Source organism: Medicago sativa, chromosome 5 (assembly GCF_051527215.1).
Source record: "Medicago sativa cultivar Bolivia chromosome 5, Bolivia_mono, whole genome shotgun sequence".
NCBI classification, from domain to species: domain Eukaryota; kingdom Viridiplantae; phylum Streptophyta; class Magnoliopsida; order Fabales; family Fabaceae; genus Medicago; species Medicago sativa.
Window position 1 is genome coordinate 73786248 of NC_140753.1, and position 14756 is coordinate 73801003.

The 14756-nt window shown below is 32.1% G+C and overlaps 1 protein-coding gene and 1 long non-coding RNA gene across 2 annotated transcripts; both read right to left on the bottom strand.

Annotated features, from left to right (window-relative positions):
* Positions 1-935: 935 nt before the first annotated feature.
* On the bottom strand, positions 936-5032 carry LOC146924871 (uncharacterized). Its single transcript, XM_085711901.1, has 9 exons — positions 5000-5032; positions 4759-4878; positions 3658-3780; positions 3180-3254; positions 3000-3082; positions 2801-2909; positions 2408-2476; positions 2197-2307; positions 936-2061 (listed from the first exon to the last, which is right to left on the bottom strand). The coding sequence occupies exons 1-9, from the start codon at positions 5030-5032 to the stop codon at positions 1159-1161; spliced, it is 1626 nt and encodes a 541-aa protein (XP_085568027.1). The 3' UTR covers positions 936-1158.
* A 3535-nt stretch (positions 5033-8567) lies between these two features.
* Positions 8568-10078, bottom strand: LOC146924872 (uncharacterized). The gene is made up of 5 exons (XR_015010295.1): positions 9937-10078; positions 9787-9859; positions 9224-9307; positions 8897-8941; positions 8568-8799 (listed from the first exon to the last, which is right to left on the bottom strand). It is a non-coding gene; the product is annotated as an uncharacterized LOC146924872 (long non-coding RNA).
* Between the last annotated feature and the right edge of the window lie 4678 nt (positions 10079-14756).

Sequence of the window (14756 nt, forward strand, 5' to 3'; positions counted from 1 at the left end):
CTCTATTTTGATAAGACCGGCCTAGCATGAGTCTCAGTTGGCATGACTTATTTCCACCATAGTTTTCCCATTTATAAACATTTCACATAAAAAACGGTCATCCCTTGAGTGTTTCAAATAAAATATGTGATATATTGAGAATACGCAAAAGACAATATCATTAGTATTTTGCTTGTAACATGAACAACCACCAATGTGTTTGTGTGGCTTCATTTGAATATGCCAAGAAAAAAAGTTTTCAAGTTGGTAAAATATTCGAATACGCCATTAAAAAAGTACACCATCCGGTCACAAATATAAGCAAAAAAAACAGCCTTCACGGTGATTAAGAAATGCAGTTAAGTGTAGTTAATTTTCTAGATTTTGTGTAAAACATAAGTTAAATTGACTCCATTGCCCTTTTCTTAAAGTTAATACACCAAGATTATTGTACAACCTCATTCAAGTTAAATTAATGGAAAATGCTAGATATCAAGAATGGATTTTCTTGATGAATTCAAGAATGACATGGCAGAATAATCACCCTTAGATTTTAATCTTATTTATTAAAGTTTCATAAAAAATATATATATAACACCCACCACCCCATGATTTCCGGCCATGCTGAGATTTTATTGGCTAACATTAATTTCGGGACAATTTCTTGATAAAATCTTTCTTGATAAATAACATTGCTCTAAATTAATTACACCTTCTGGTCTCCCTCACGCTCATTCCGTTGGAAACACCAATTCAATTTTCCCAATTAGCCTCACATTTATTCAAACACCACCCATTTAGATTCTTTTCAGTTTTTTGAAATAATTTCAATCCAGCTTCTTAACACACCAATTTCAATTCAGATTCTTTTCACTTAACTTTTTTACCGTCAACATAGCAAGAGTTGTGGCTTATGTTGAAAACCACACTTGAATTTAAAAAGGGTATATTAGGAATAACAGTGTAAAAGTTGTTAGTTTTGCTTATATTTGTGACCAAAGATTGATGTCTTTTTTTTGCTTATATTTATGACCGGAGGGTGTATTAGTCATATGTCTCAACATTTGGTAAAAACGGTCTTCAAATTAGAAAGGAACATTCAAAGTTTTCATAAACTAGTAGGTTAAATTGGCATTGAAGTAAAATGGTATGGCCAAAAAGGCAAAGCAAATTCATAAATCAAAATGGAGGGATTCCCTTGAAGATTTGAAAGAGCTTCTCATAACTTTCCAATTCAGATTGAGCTTCTGGAATTTGATCTTCAACACTTTTCAACTTGATTTGATCATCAACGAGGCGCTGGAAAATGGATTTAACTTCTTTGTTAAAAGATGTAATCTTATCTATCTCTTGCTCTTGAATCTCAACAATTTTGGCCCTTTCTTCTTGTAGTTTTGCAATCTGAGCATCGAGAGAGTTGAGTTGTCTTTGGTGGTTTGTGAAGGAAGCCTTTGAGGTCAATATTTTCTGTCTCGTCTCCTTCAGTGCTTCATTATCTTGGTCAGTGCCGTTCTTGGCTAAGTCTCGTTCTTTTTCTAAATTTTTAAGCTTTTCAAGCATCCTCACAATGTTGTTGAGAAGGTTAACAACAATACTGACTTGTTCTAATTGGAGAGAGGAGAACGCGTCAGCATTAGCGTCAATTTTTTCCTTGACTACATTGAAGTTAACTTTAGGAGTGAGACCTTCTTTAAATTTTTCAACCAAGTCTCCTTTAAAGGCAATATCCCTTAATTCCTGAAGAAGTTGCTCGGGGAGGTTGGGATCCAGTTTCGAGACTTCTTGTCCTTGGGCAGAATGCTGGGATTTTAAGGAAATAGTAATCCCTTCTGATAAAACTTGATCGATTGCACCAATGACATCCTCATCTACCATAGCATCAAATTCTTCCAAGTCTATGCTGACTAATTTTGAGGTGTTTAATTTGTTGGTACCTTCATCATGAGTGGTCTCTGCATCCCCTTTTGATTGTTGAGCTTCAATGTTTTTGTCCACATCCATTTCTTCGGCTATAATGTTTTCGTTTTGCTCCTCCAATGATTCTTCATCGTCGGATTTTGTGGCTAAGAGAGAAAAAGGAACCTAAACAAGAAAACAAAAAATGTTAAATTCAAGTTAAAGCCTAGAAAGGGATAAGAATAAATGGGTAACTTTACTTTTTACATCAAATCAGCAAAATAATTGGCCTTTGATTTTAAACCTCAAAAAAGAAAATACCTGACTATTGTGCACATATTTCATGTATGAAGGCACGTCAGGATAACAGATACGTTTCTCATTATCCATAACATAAGCTTTTTGAAAGCATATAATATCACCATTTTCTAACTGCATTCATGGAAAAACAAATAAATTAGAAAATCAATGATCCCTTAAAAAAAATAAAACTAACATAACACAATGAGGATCAACTGGGTATGTACAATACCTGGTTTTCTTGAAATGTTGAGTTCTTTTCAACAGGCTCACACATGACATTTGGTTCAAACTTAATTTCCTGCACAGCAATAGGCACAATTAACTCAGTAACGATACATGATTAAAGTTACTCGTAGAGATCAGAAGAATCAGAACCGGAAGATGCCATTAGAACAGGCCCTTTCCCTTCTGGTAAGTCATATGCAAGAATGATTAATTTTTAGAGAACATGATGCACTACATTCACCATTACGCTAGCTTAGTTATTAAATAACCAAAACCATGACCGCTTGACCCAAACTTAATAAAAAAGCATATGGCTTCTAAACATGCAAGGATCCCCTACGATTTAAAAAATTTATGCAGTTGCATAACTAGAATAAATCAGAAAACCCAAACCAACCTCATAAAGATCAATCTCTTCATCAGGGCCATAACCAGCCAACTCATTTAACCTTGATAATATTTCTGATGGCTTACCATTACAGTTCACAAAGAGTCTTCCAACATAACTGCCATCAAAGGGAAATGCATTTGACGTCAACTAAGTCAACATTTTACCCCAACATATGTTAAAATCACAATGGAAATTTAATCAATACCTTAGCTTCTCTTTTTTAGGATCATATAACTTGAAGAAAAGTAATATATCTCTCTTATTGAGAGGTGCAATGGAACCGAAGTCCTATATAATAATGTAGTTCATCAGCACAATCCTGTGCTTTAATTTCATGCCTTCAAAATAGTATACAACTTCATAGATTCATAATATAAAAAGTTACCAGCCAAGGCTCCACTTCCAGAAACAATTTAAATTCTGCTTTGTCACGCTTGTTTATCTCTATCAATTGTCCAACCTGCAATTTGAATAAAGAATGAGTATAAAAAGGAACAACTTCAAATCTTAAAGAAATCGGTGTGGTGCGTTAGGACATAAAAACTGTAGGATCCAAAACAAAACCACTTGCAAGTGTTACATATTTATTATAAAATTTAAAGAGAAATCAAAATGGCAAAAATAAACAAAGCTAAAACAGGTAAAATTAACTGTTGGCCTGGCACAAAAACTGAAATCTAAAGCAACCAACATTGCCAATCATTATAATAGTAGGTTGACATAAAACGTCACGAACAGACAAAACATAAATATAAGGGAGAGGGAAAAGAAGATGAATCCAAAGTCATAAAATGAGAAGTTAGAAATCAAGGTTCACAAAGCAGAAAAATAATGAAAAGCTTCAAGAGATCTTGTGAATTTACAGGTCCAGCTTCCTCAATGTCTGTCAATGGCCTATATGGGCGATATGTATGGTTTTGACGCTTTGCCCATACCCAAAAGCGCTGGAATAGAGCTGTTATGCCAAACTCTTTGGCAACCCTTTCCTACATAGTTGCAATTAAACAGAAAAATCAAATTTACAAAAATAACATGTCTGTTGAATAATCATCACCAACTTCATAAATTATAAAATACAAAATCAAAAGCATAAGAACCAGAGATTCATATGAAATATTTTTTTTCTTCTTCCAACTAAAACATCATGATTTTTATATCAACCATCAAGTAGAGAAGGCCCAATACCATCAATTTGTGGGATGAAACTCAGTGACATGGAGGAAAAGTTAAATGTGGTAGCAAGATCAGGTGCAAAGGCATGATTTTGAGCTACGACTCATAGTGTCTGTGAGGTGTTGTGTGAAACGTAGAATTAGGGAATAATTTTTAGAATACTATTTCAAAAGTAATTAGAGTATAATCACTAAACTGTTTAAATAGGCCTAATTAACGGTCCGAATACAATCCATACAAATAATCATACAATATAAAATATACTTGCAACAGAAGAAGATCATAGTTGATGATCTCAAAATAGAGTAAAAAGATCCTATGAGGCTACTCTGTGATAATAACTCATCCATTATATTGCGCACCAGACCCAATACAACATGATAGAACCAAACACAAATAGATCGACCGACACTTCATCAAAGGAGTATTCTCGTTATATATTTAGTGCATATTTTGTCATATTTGTAATTATTAGGACTAATATGACTCCTGTTTTTCTTGATTATGATTTATTAGGCTTAGTCAATATATAATGACATTAGTGCTTGTACTTCAATCCAAAATTAACAAGACTAAGTTTTTCTCTTATTTTCCACAGCAATAGTGTAATTATTTAGTGCATATTTTGTCATATTTGTAATTATTAGGACTAATATGACTCCTGTTTTTCTTGATTATGATTTATTAGGCTTAGTCAATATATAATGACATTAGTGCTTGTACTTCAATCCAAAATTAACAAGACTAAGTTTTTCTCTTATTTTCCACAGCAATAGTGTAATTGATAATACCTTGAAAACGTTAAATGAAGTCTGTTTTTCAACATAGAAACTCCTCACTTTTCCAAGGTCTACGAGATCAAAACATATATCCTTTCCAATCTGTTCTGCAAGGTGTTCATCTCGTACTACCTAAGAAGTATCATGTGTTATCAGTATAAACATAAATACAATCTGATTCTGATCGAGTAAGTTAACAGCTTGTCTCTAAAGACAAACAAAATAAATTTCTCGGAAAGCCAGCTTACACCACCTTTATAATAATGTAGAGGTGAGTCTCTTCCATTTCTTTAATTTTATGCTTGAGTTCTTTCTTCAACCTGTCCTGCATTAATCAGTCTTTGTACAAATTCCAGTACAGATTTTCCAGAATAAAACAACAAAAATAGTACAGTAAAACATAGGGGTTTGATTTTGGCATGAAATACTCATAAAGAACTTGTCATGAGAAACAAATAAAAAAATTATTGGCCTGTTACTTAAAAAAAACATAGTTTAGATAGTAACATGCACATGTCTTTCTCAACCACGTTGCATGTTACATAAAAGGCCTGTCTGTTTACTTTCAAATATCAATAACATGGGAATTTTTTCTACTACAAATCTTTGAAAACAAAGTGAATAAAGGAATAAAGGGGAAACCTGTACTGGAATTAGGAGAAAATTGTGTTGTGTGCAGCAAAGACAATGAATTTAAAAAAAATCTAAGCACCCTTGCAAGCATAAGGAGAAAAAACTATGAGGTCAAAAAAATTCCAAGTGAATAGGCAATTTGCAAAACTTTAAAAATCTCCCGAAATTGTCAGATGTTGGTCAATTTGCCCCCTCCGTAAATTTCAATAGAGTCTGGTTTTTTGTTTCTTCGAAAAAAACCACTTTTTTTCCAATAAAATAATCATTCTTATAAATTTTTATGTGTTTGTTACATATTTAAAAAAAAAATAAAAAAAATAGAATTTGAAGAAAAAATCTAAAAGCTGCTCCAAATGAGAAATTGTTTCGAGAAGTTTTGAACTATGAAGCACGGATACGGACACGGACACCAAAACCAAACACGAACACTAACACGCCGACACAACTAATAATACGATAAAATCGCATAATTCAATTGTGTTGGTGTTGTGTCGGTGCCGGACACGACACATGTCCAACATCGAAACACATCTAATCCGAGGAGTGTCAGTGTTTCATAGGTTTTGAAGGGTTTTGGATTAGGGCATCATCTTTTTACCCTAAATTTCGTATTTCGAACAAAAAACAATGCATGCAGTTGTTTCCTTACCCCTAAATATCACATATACAAATGACGATAGAGAAAGCAATAAGCAAGCAGTAGTAGTCGTACCTTCACAAGCGTCTCTCCGTTTTCCAATTTTGAATAACAAACTCGTGTGATGAGAATATATGGGTTTAAAACTTTAAATAGACCTGCATGATTAACTATATCCATTTTATTTGTCAAAAAATAAAATAAAAAATTGATGATTAAGTGTGGTGTCCTGGGTTCAAACCCCGATATATTAAGTGAGACTGTCATAGTTGTTGTATGTTTAAATAGTTGAGGATTGGACACTTTAATTTTAAAACTCTCTCTAACACTTATTTCTTATTGGATGAAATCCATTTGATTACCACGCTTTAAAAATGAGTCTTATGAATTTTTTTGTACTATAAAATTACAAATATTTGAAAACTGAAAACAAGGTAGATAGTATTATTAAAATTAAAGTTTCATAAAAAAACATCGTTAATAATTTTCAAACGTTAGTGCAATAAAGAGAGCGGAAAGACGGACATGTGAGTGCCCGCAATGCTCGTCTTTTCGCTAGTGGCTTATTAAAAAAAGAAATTATTAAAACTGCTTCATATAAGAGGTTGTCTGTTTTGAGTAGTTTCTCGGAGAAATTATTTTTGATAACTTATTTATTAAAACAAAATGAACTTCATCATGGTAAATAAAATAGGTCAGGTCCTCGTGAGCTTAGCTCATTTGGTAGGGAGAATGCATAATATATGCATGGTCCGGGGTTCAAACCCTAGCCTCCACAAAAAAAAAGGCCAAGTTCATGGTCATTTAAGTCAGGTGTTTGTAACAAATTATTCTTTTTAAGTATTTTTTTCCAATAAATTGATATAAGTCATAAAATAGTTTCATCATTACCTTTTATTTCAGCAAACTCGATTTTACCTTTCTTTTCGGCAAACCTGATTAAAAATTGTTTATGTGGACATTTAATGTTCGCTAGGTGGGTCCAACTTCATTATTACTCTCGAAATTAAGGTTCATATAGGTGAACTATTCTGATCTTTGTTTAAAATAAAATTGATCGATTGTTTCATTTATGACATTGTTCATGAAACATTTATCCTTAATATTTAGGTTTGAATTTGTAAAAAAAGAAAAGAAAAAAAAAGGACAAAATGAATGTAAATAAAAGCACTTTTGGAAAAGAAAAAAAGAGGAAACCTAAAATAACGATAATGTAGAACACAATAAGCAAGTAGTAATACCTTTCTCCTATGCTTCGCAAGCGGCACTTTTTATGGAAGAGTTTCTCCGTTTTCAATTTTGAATAACCCGTGTGAGCTGCAGGGAGAGATGGGAAGGAATTGACTAGTGGTAGAGTTGAGGTCCACCGGCATGCCCATTAAATCGCAGCCCGCATGGGCTTAAGATCGATTTTTTTTGTTTATAAATTACTCCTTAATTAAACTTTTGGATGTCGCACATGCCCCTCAAAAACTCCAAAAATACTTCTCTTGGTTCCTAACCTCGAATCTTATTGTTTTCTTTATGTTTGATTTACATGTGTTGTATGAAAAATTTGATCTATATTAACGTTTTCTATGAAAGATTTTAGGGATTTAATGTTATGTTCTAAAATGTTTGTGAAACCTAGTACATCGGGTTTCGGATACCCGTGTATATTGTGTTTATAACATTTTTTTTCCGGTTTATGATAGTGCGGATCAAATCCTGACATGAGATAGGTTCATAAGTTCCAAGCGTTAAAAAATAATAAAATTGAACAATCAGGTCCTAACCCCGAACAACAAACAAAAGATATGTTCGATAGGTTTATGAGTAAGGAATCAAGTGGGACTTATTAGGGTTTTAAGGGGTTTGTTAGCAATCCTAGGGACTAGGGTTTTTAAGGGGTATGTGAGCAATCCAAGGGCATAAAGAGCAGTTTTCTGTTTTTTTGGTGTTTGTGGTTTAAGCCATTAAGATTGGAGTATTACTTTTCCCACCTTATGCCTTTCCTCGCGCGCCCTATTTTTTTTCAATTTTGTCCCTGCTCCGAATTACGTTTTCCTACACCATTTTTTGCTTTACACAACGCTTCAAAACCGTGGCTTGAAGTGCGAAAACCGTAGCATAAACGTTTACCTCACGGTTTTCTCGGCGTGGTATATACGGCCGTTGCCTATTCTATAAGCCACGGTTTTTTAACTTTAGGCAACTATTTCGTAAACCGTTGAGTAAAACTTGGGAAAAGACCACGGTTTATGAGTCCATTTTAGTCCACGGTTTCTTTTATTCCACGCTTGTAAACTGTCGCCTAGTATTTTGGCCACCGTTATGCTAGGTTAGTTTAGGCCACGGATTCTTTACTAACCACAATGTAAAACCGTTGCCCAATGGTATATATTTTTTTAAAAAAAAAAATTTGACTTTTTCCTTGATGAGTTATATACAGGATGTCACTACTTCACCCTCAATTCTTGTTTCTTCAGCAACATTTCTTCAAGAGTCTAATTGTCAATTTTAAAGATGCACACAACAATTAGATTTTTTTCAACTTCAAAACATATATTAATTAAAATTAATGAAGTTGAAATCAATACACAATCTTTTGTAAGTACATGTACAAAATTAGCATCTAAATGTCTACTAAAGTTGATACATCTTAAATCTAAATTATCACCAAATAACAACACATAAAGATAAGATTTTTGACACTATAACAACATCTAAGACTTTCAACATTCTCACGAGCTCAAGGCTTCTTGAAGTGTTGAAGTAAATTCTTTCTTGAACTAAAATAAATCCTGCAAGAGGAATAAATGAAAACTCAATTTGGAGTAAGATTAAATTAATCTAAAATGTACTCTTTTCAACAATTAAACTCATCACATTTTCTCCTACCTTTAATTCTCCAATCAATCTTCTGAGTTTTTGCATAATCTTTGTCTACAACATAATGACAATGTCAAATAGAAGAACATCAATGGAGGTCAAGGACTAGTATGTGATTGGTAGCAATAAATATATCTAGTCATATAACTACCAAATAAATTACTTTCAATATCCAAAATAGCTATGTAAGTTTAGATTTGAAAAACTTCAGTCACACATACTTACGCAGAAGCAACAACTAGCTATTGAATCTAGTCACGTGCACAACATCGCACATACATAAATTATTAAATCATCTATAAAAGCTGAAATATAAAACAACAAAAGAGGCTTAACTGTGTTATTGAGTCCCTAGTATATGTTCAGCTTTGGTGCAGACGAATAATACAAAGTCAGCATTCCATCTAGCACCTGTAGTATCTGTATATGTTAAGGTTTGAGTATTAAAATTTGAAAATTAAGAGAAAAACTATTTTGAAATAATAGAACATTATTATGCTTAACCATGACTTACTTATAAATTGCAATAATAATAAAAAAAACAAGGAAAAATAGGATCAATATAAGTTTATATAAACAATATAAATACACTCAGAAACACTATATACTATTGAATACCAATCTAGCTTCTTTGATCTAGTGAGACAAACAACTAATGATTAAATGATACCAAACATATATAAACAGATTGAATTTAAAAATAAAGCCATGATAAAATTATCAATTACAGACCCAAATTCAAGGGAAAACGAAATTTTACAAAACAAAGAGTTAAAAGTATTTCAAGACTACACATAATGTCGAATTTGTAGGAAAAGGAGTTAGGGTTTTAGATAAAAATTGGGGCTTTTTGTTTAACAGTGAAATCTGAACAAATCTAATGAAGTAACGTCACTTACCATTGATCAACGGTGACTACGAGAATGAATAACGATGACTGCGAGAATGAATCCGGAAGGAAGATAAACAGATCTACAAACAATGAAAACAAATCAGAGGAAAGCGGAAGGAAGAACAAACCATAAAACAAAAGGAAGAAAAGAACGAACCTTGCTTCATTGTAGATCTAATTTACTTGCCTGGAACGAGACATTAAAAAGGGAAGGTGAAAGAACCATCAATTTTCGTTTTTGAAAGAGAGATAAATGGGGTTGGCTTTTCTAAAAGAAACAAACAAAAAAAACAATGGAATTGGTGGTCTATAGCTTTTCACGTGTGATGGTGGGAGTGCTTTTGGTCTAAAAGCTAAACATGTGGTCATGTGGAGCCATACATGTGACATAATTGATAATGATAATTATTTTATTTTTTAATAAACTAATTGGTAATTGTAATTATTTAATTATTATTTATACGGTTAAATATGTTTTTGATATATTAACTATATTTGATAAAAATAGCAATTTTTTTTTGTATAAACCGAGTATCCTTTGTGCGCATAACTATAGAGACTGGTAATTGTAATTATTTAATTATTATTTATACTGTTAAATATGTTTTTGATCTATTAACTATGTTTGATAAAAATAGCAATTTTTTTTGTATAAACCGAGTATCCTTTGTGCGCATAACTATAGAGACTAATCCATCAAGTCTTATGGAACTTAAATGGACGGCAAGCTCTTTCTAAGAGTGTGTAACTGCAAAGACTAATCTATCAAGTCTTATATTTATTTAATTATCATTTAAGTGTTTATACAGGGGGTAAACTTGGAAATGACCTATATTACAGGGGGTAAAGCACCATTAACTCTTTTATTTTAGGGTTATATGTGTTTTAGGTCCTTATTAATATGTCAACTTTTCATTGTAGTCACTTTAAAAAATTTCTTCAACTTTTAGTCCCTCAAAAATTTCCATCTTCACTTTTGGTCCCTCCACTAAGGTAACCTCATATGTAGAATTCATATTTTTGAATAAAATTTTGCAGAAAAATTCAAAATATTATAAAAATCTCTCCCAAAAAAATTAAAATTTTTTAAGAAATCATGAATTTAATATGAATTTTTATATTTTTGGCATTTAAAAATTCATATTTAATTTTTGTTTTGTTAAATAATTCTATTTTTTTTAATTTGTCTTACAATATTCTACACATTTCTGCACAATTTCATTAAAAAAATACAAAAATTAACTTAAAAATAGGGACCAAATGTAGTGATTGAAAATTTTATAGGGACTAAAAGTTGAAGGAAAATTTTTTAGGAACTAAAGCGAAAAGTTGGTATATTTACAGGGACCAAAAACATATTTAACCCTTTTTTTAAGGATATAATAATGCTATATTGTTGATATTATTAAAAAAAAAAATTTGTTATATTTGTTATATTTATATTGTCATTGACAAATATAAATATGGTTTATTAAGTTTGTTACATTTCAAAGTTACAAATATCTATACGTATTATTTATATCTACATAAAAAAATTCTAAATAAAATATCGTTTATAATTTACATGCAAAATTTCTATAAAATATCATTGAAAATATACACGCGTTAGTGCAATATAAAGAGCGAAAGACGAACACGTGAGTGCCTTTCTTCCCGTTAGTATACATAGATTAGCGAATATGCAGACACTAATATGACCATCTATCTATTTTTCTGTTACACTTATATAAGAGAATAAAATAATTTTGACAAATAAAAATCAAGATAAGAATTTTTGTTACGGATTTTTTTAGGAATTTTTTTTATTATAGATTTTTGGGTTAAATATGTTTTTTATCCCTATAAAATTGTGACCTTTTAAATCTAGTCCTTACTTAATTTTAATAGTTTTTTTAGTCTCTGTAAAAACATTATGCATTTAATTTTAGTCCCTTCTTAATCCAAATTTGTTTAATTCTTGGATTTTTAAACATTTTTTTGTAAGCCTGTTAAGAATATTACTAAAAGTCCCTCTACTAAATATTAACTCAAAATTTGATTTCTACGTCCAGATTTTTGTTAATCATTTCTTGAACTTTTGTCATTTAAAAAAATTCATATTTATTTCTTCTCATGTTAAAAAATTCTATTTTTTAGTAAATGAACATTTTATAATGTTCTAAACATGTCTCTAAAAAATCCTTCAAAAATTTAAGAATTCAAGGATAATTAAACAAATTTAGTTTTTAAAAGGACTAAAATTACATAAAATTTTCTTTTTGTAGGGACTAAAAATGCTATTAAAATTAAGTAAGAACTAAACATAAAAGTTCTCAATTTTATAAGGACCAAAAACATATTTAACCCTAGATTGTTTATCCTAATGTTGATTATTTCTATTTTAATAGGATTCAACTCATTTTTAAATTTTTATTTTAAATAATGTTATAAAATAAATAACATAATTTAAATGAAAGTTAAAAAGGATAGAAAAAGTCAAGCCAATTTTTTTTTATGTATTCCATTTATTTATTAGTATAAATAAATTTTAATAAAAAAAAATGGAGAAGGGACATTTTTTCTGGTTAGACATTAGCCCACGCTTTTGAAGTTTTATAGGCAACGCAAGATAATGTGGCCTAATATACAATAAAAGCGTGGTTAGAGGTAGGTCAGTCCACGGATATTTAAATGTTGCATTGGAATAAAAAAATGCCACGCTTTTGAGTAGTGGTTTAAACATTCACGGTTAAATAGCCGTAGCATATTAGGAATAGACAACGGTTGGGTAACTCCCACGCGAATCGAACCGTGGCATAAAACGAATAGACAACGGTATTTTTCTGCCTACTGAACAACCTGTAACAACTTATCAACGCATACAAAATCGTCGCCTATAAACCCTTAGGCCACGCGTTTTGAGCCGTTGTCCAATGTTTCGTTGCGTAAAGTAAAAAATGGTGTAGTAATTAATTGTTAGAATTTTGCATATGTTTCCGGATTTTAAAATCCAGAATAATGTTTTACCAGAAGTAAAAATAAAATAAAATGCGAATAAAAATAATAAACAGAAATAAAAAGACATAAGCATAAAAAGAAATCATTTTATTAATATATGAACAATACATTACAATAATTTTCAAGCTTTCAAGCTTTTTAAGCTTATTACATCCTAAAACTATTTCTAATCATATCCTATTACATAAGCTATACCAGTGGCTCCAGCTCTAACTCCAACCACTGATGGAGAGGAAAGAGGGTGGGAGGAAAGAAGATGGCGGGGAAGAAGAAATGTTGTTGGAGGGGAAACAGAGGGGGCACATAGGCCTCTAGGGAACAAGAGACCATGATGGTCAACATGACACCCAGGCAAACCAACCTCACACCCAGACTGACCCCTACCCTATTGACCGATCATATGACCCCTGATGGATTTCCAAAGAGGCTTATTTCTATGAAAGGCCAACGATGGAAACACATCGTTGTAGAAGAGGAGAAGAAGAGAAAGAAGAATGTGTGACTTGCATTGAGAAAATGAAGCCTATTTATAGGGGAGGGAAAGTAAAAAACGTGTTATTAGCCATAATTACAGTCAAAAAACGTGTAAAAACACATTTTTACACGTTGACCACCGCCCAAAACGTTTGAAAAACGTTTTCTTTGTGGTGCAGACCACCGGCCAAAAGCTTCTGATGCAATCCGGAACATATAATCCGGAATGCACATACATTCCGGAATAGATATATTCCGAAAAAAGACGATAATGGGGTGTACCAAAGGGAAACTTCGGCCTTTGTGTATGGTGAGGGGTGGTTCGGATTTTAGAATCTGGATTGATTCAGCATTGGATTCTTCTATGTGGCCCACGTTGCACCGACAATTTTTGTGGTCCACAGTGATGAGTCATAGATAGTATTATTTATTGCCTTATTTAGTTTAGTTTTATTTTAGATTTGATTTTATTTTATTGCATTTTATTTTAGTTTAGAATATTTTACTTCAAATTGTATTTTATTTTATTCTAGGAATAAATATATGGTGGAAGGTGTCTTGGAGCAAAAGAAAGAGGACTGGAGCAAATACAGCGCAAGAATACGAAGATACGGGACAAAAATATGTTCCCACCAAGTCAGAAGCTTGGCACGGCCAGTGCCAACATGTGGCACGGCCAGTGCCAACATGTGGCACGGCCGTGCCACCTCTAGGAGTCTCTTTTGCTGCTTTTTCTTCAGGCCCAAGTTACCCTATTGCAGCTTTACTGTTTTACCCTTTTAGTTGCTTAGTTTCTAAGTCGATTGTAAAGCTATAAATAGAGTAGCTCTCCACCATAAACAATCATGCTTTACTTTGTTTATTTCAATTGCTATTTTAATAAAAGTCTTTATTTTCCCTTTTACTTTCTTTGCAATTTACTTTACTATTATTTTCTCTCTTCTTCCCCCATGTCTACGATGAACATGAGTGAGTAGACTTCTTCGTCTTGGGATTGTTGGGGAGTCTAATGACTCAATCCTAAACAAAACATGTCTAAACCCTAATTTCTATGTAACCCTAATTTCTAATCTAGATTCACCGTCTTAACGTGGATTAACAATTATCAAACTGTGGAAGCGAAAGCGGAGGGTTTGATAATCGTTAATCCATCATCCCAAACATCAATTCATAAAGCGAGAGCAGAGTCTTGATATTGGAACAAGTGAATCTAGACAATAATTGCAAAACAGTGAAATAGTCTTTGCAATTATTGAGACAAAGAGTAGTTTCAATCCTCCATGCATCCTCTAGTAATCATGTCAGTGAAATAGGCTTGGTTACTAGAAGTAAACTCTCACCGGACTTTCATCGGAAAGGTGAGGGGCTAAGGGAAACCGGTCTTTAGAAGTTAGTGTGTAAACCATGAAATTAGATGTTTAGGTTTTGTCTAGTGAAGGATTAGTCATTATGATGAACCAATGATCCTAAGGCCCCTTTATTATTATTGTTTTTACCTTCAGCAAT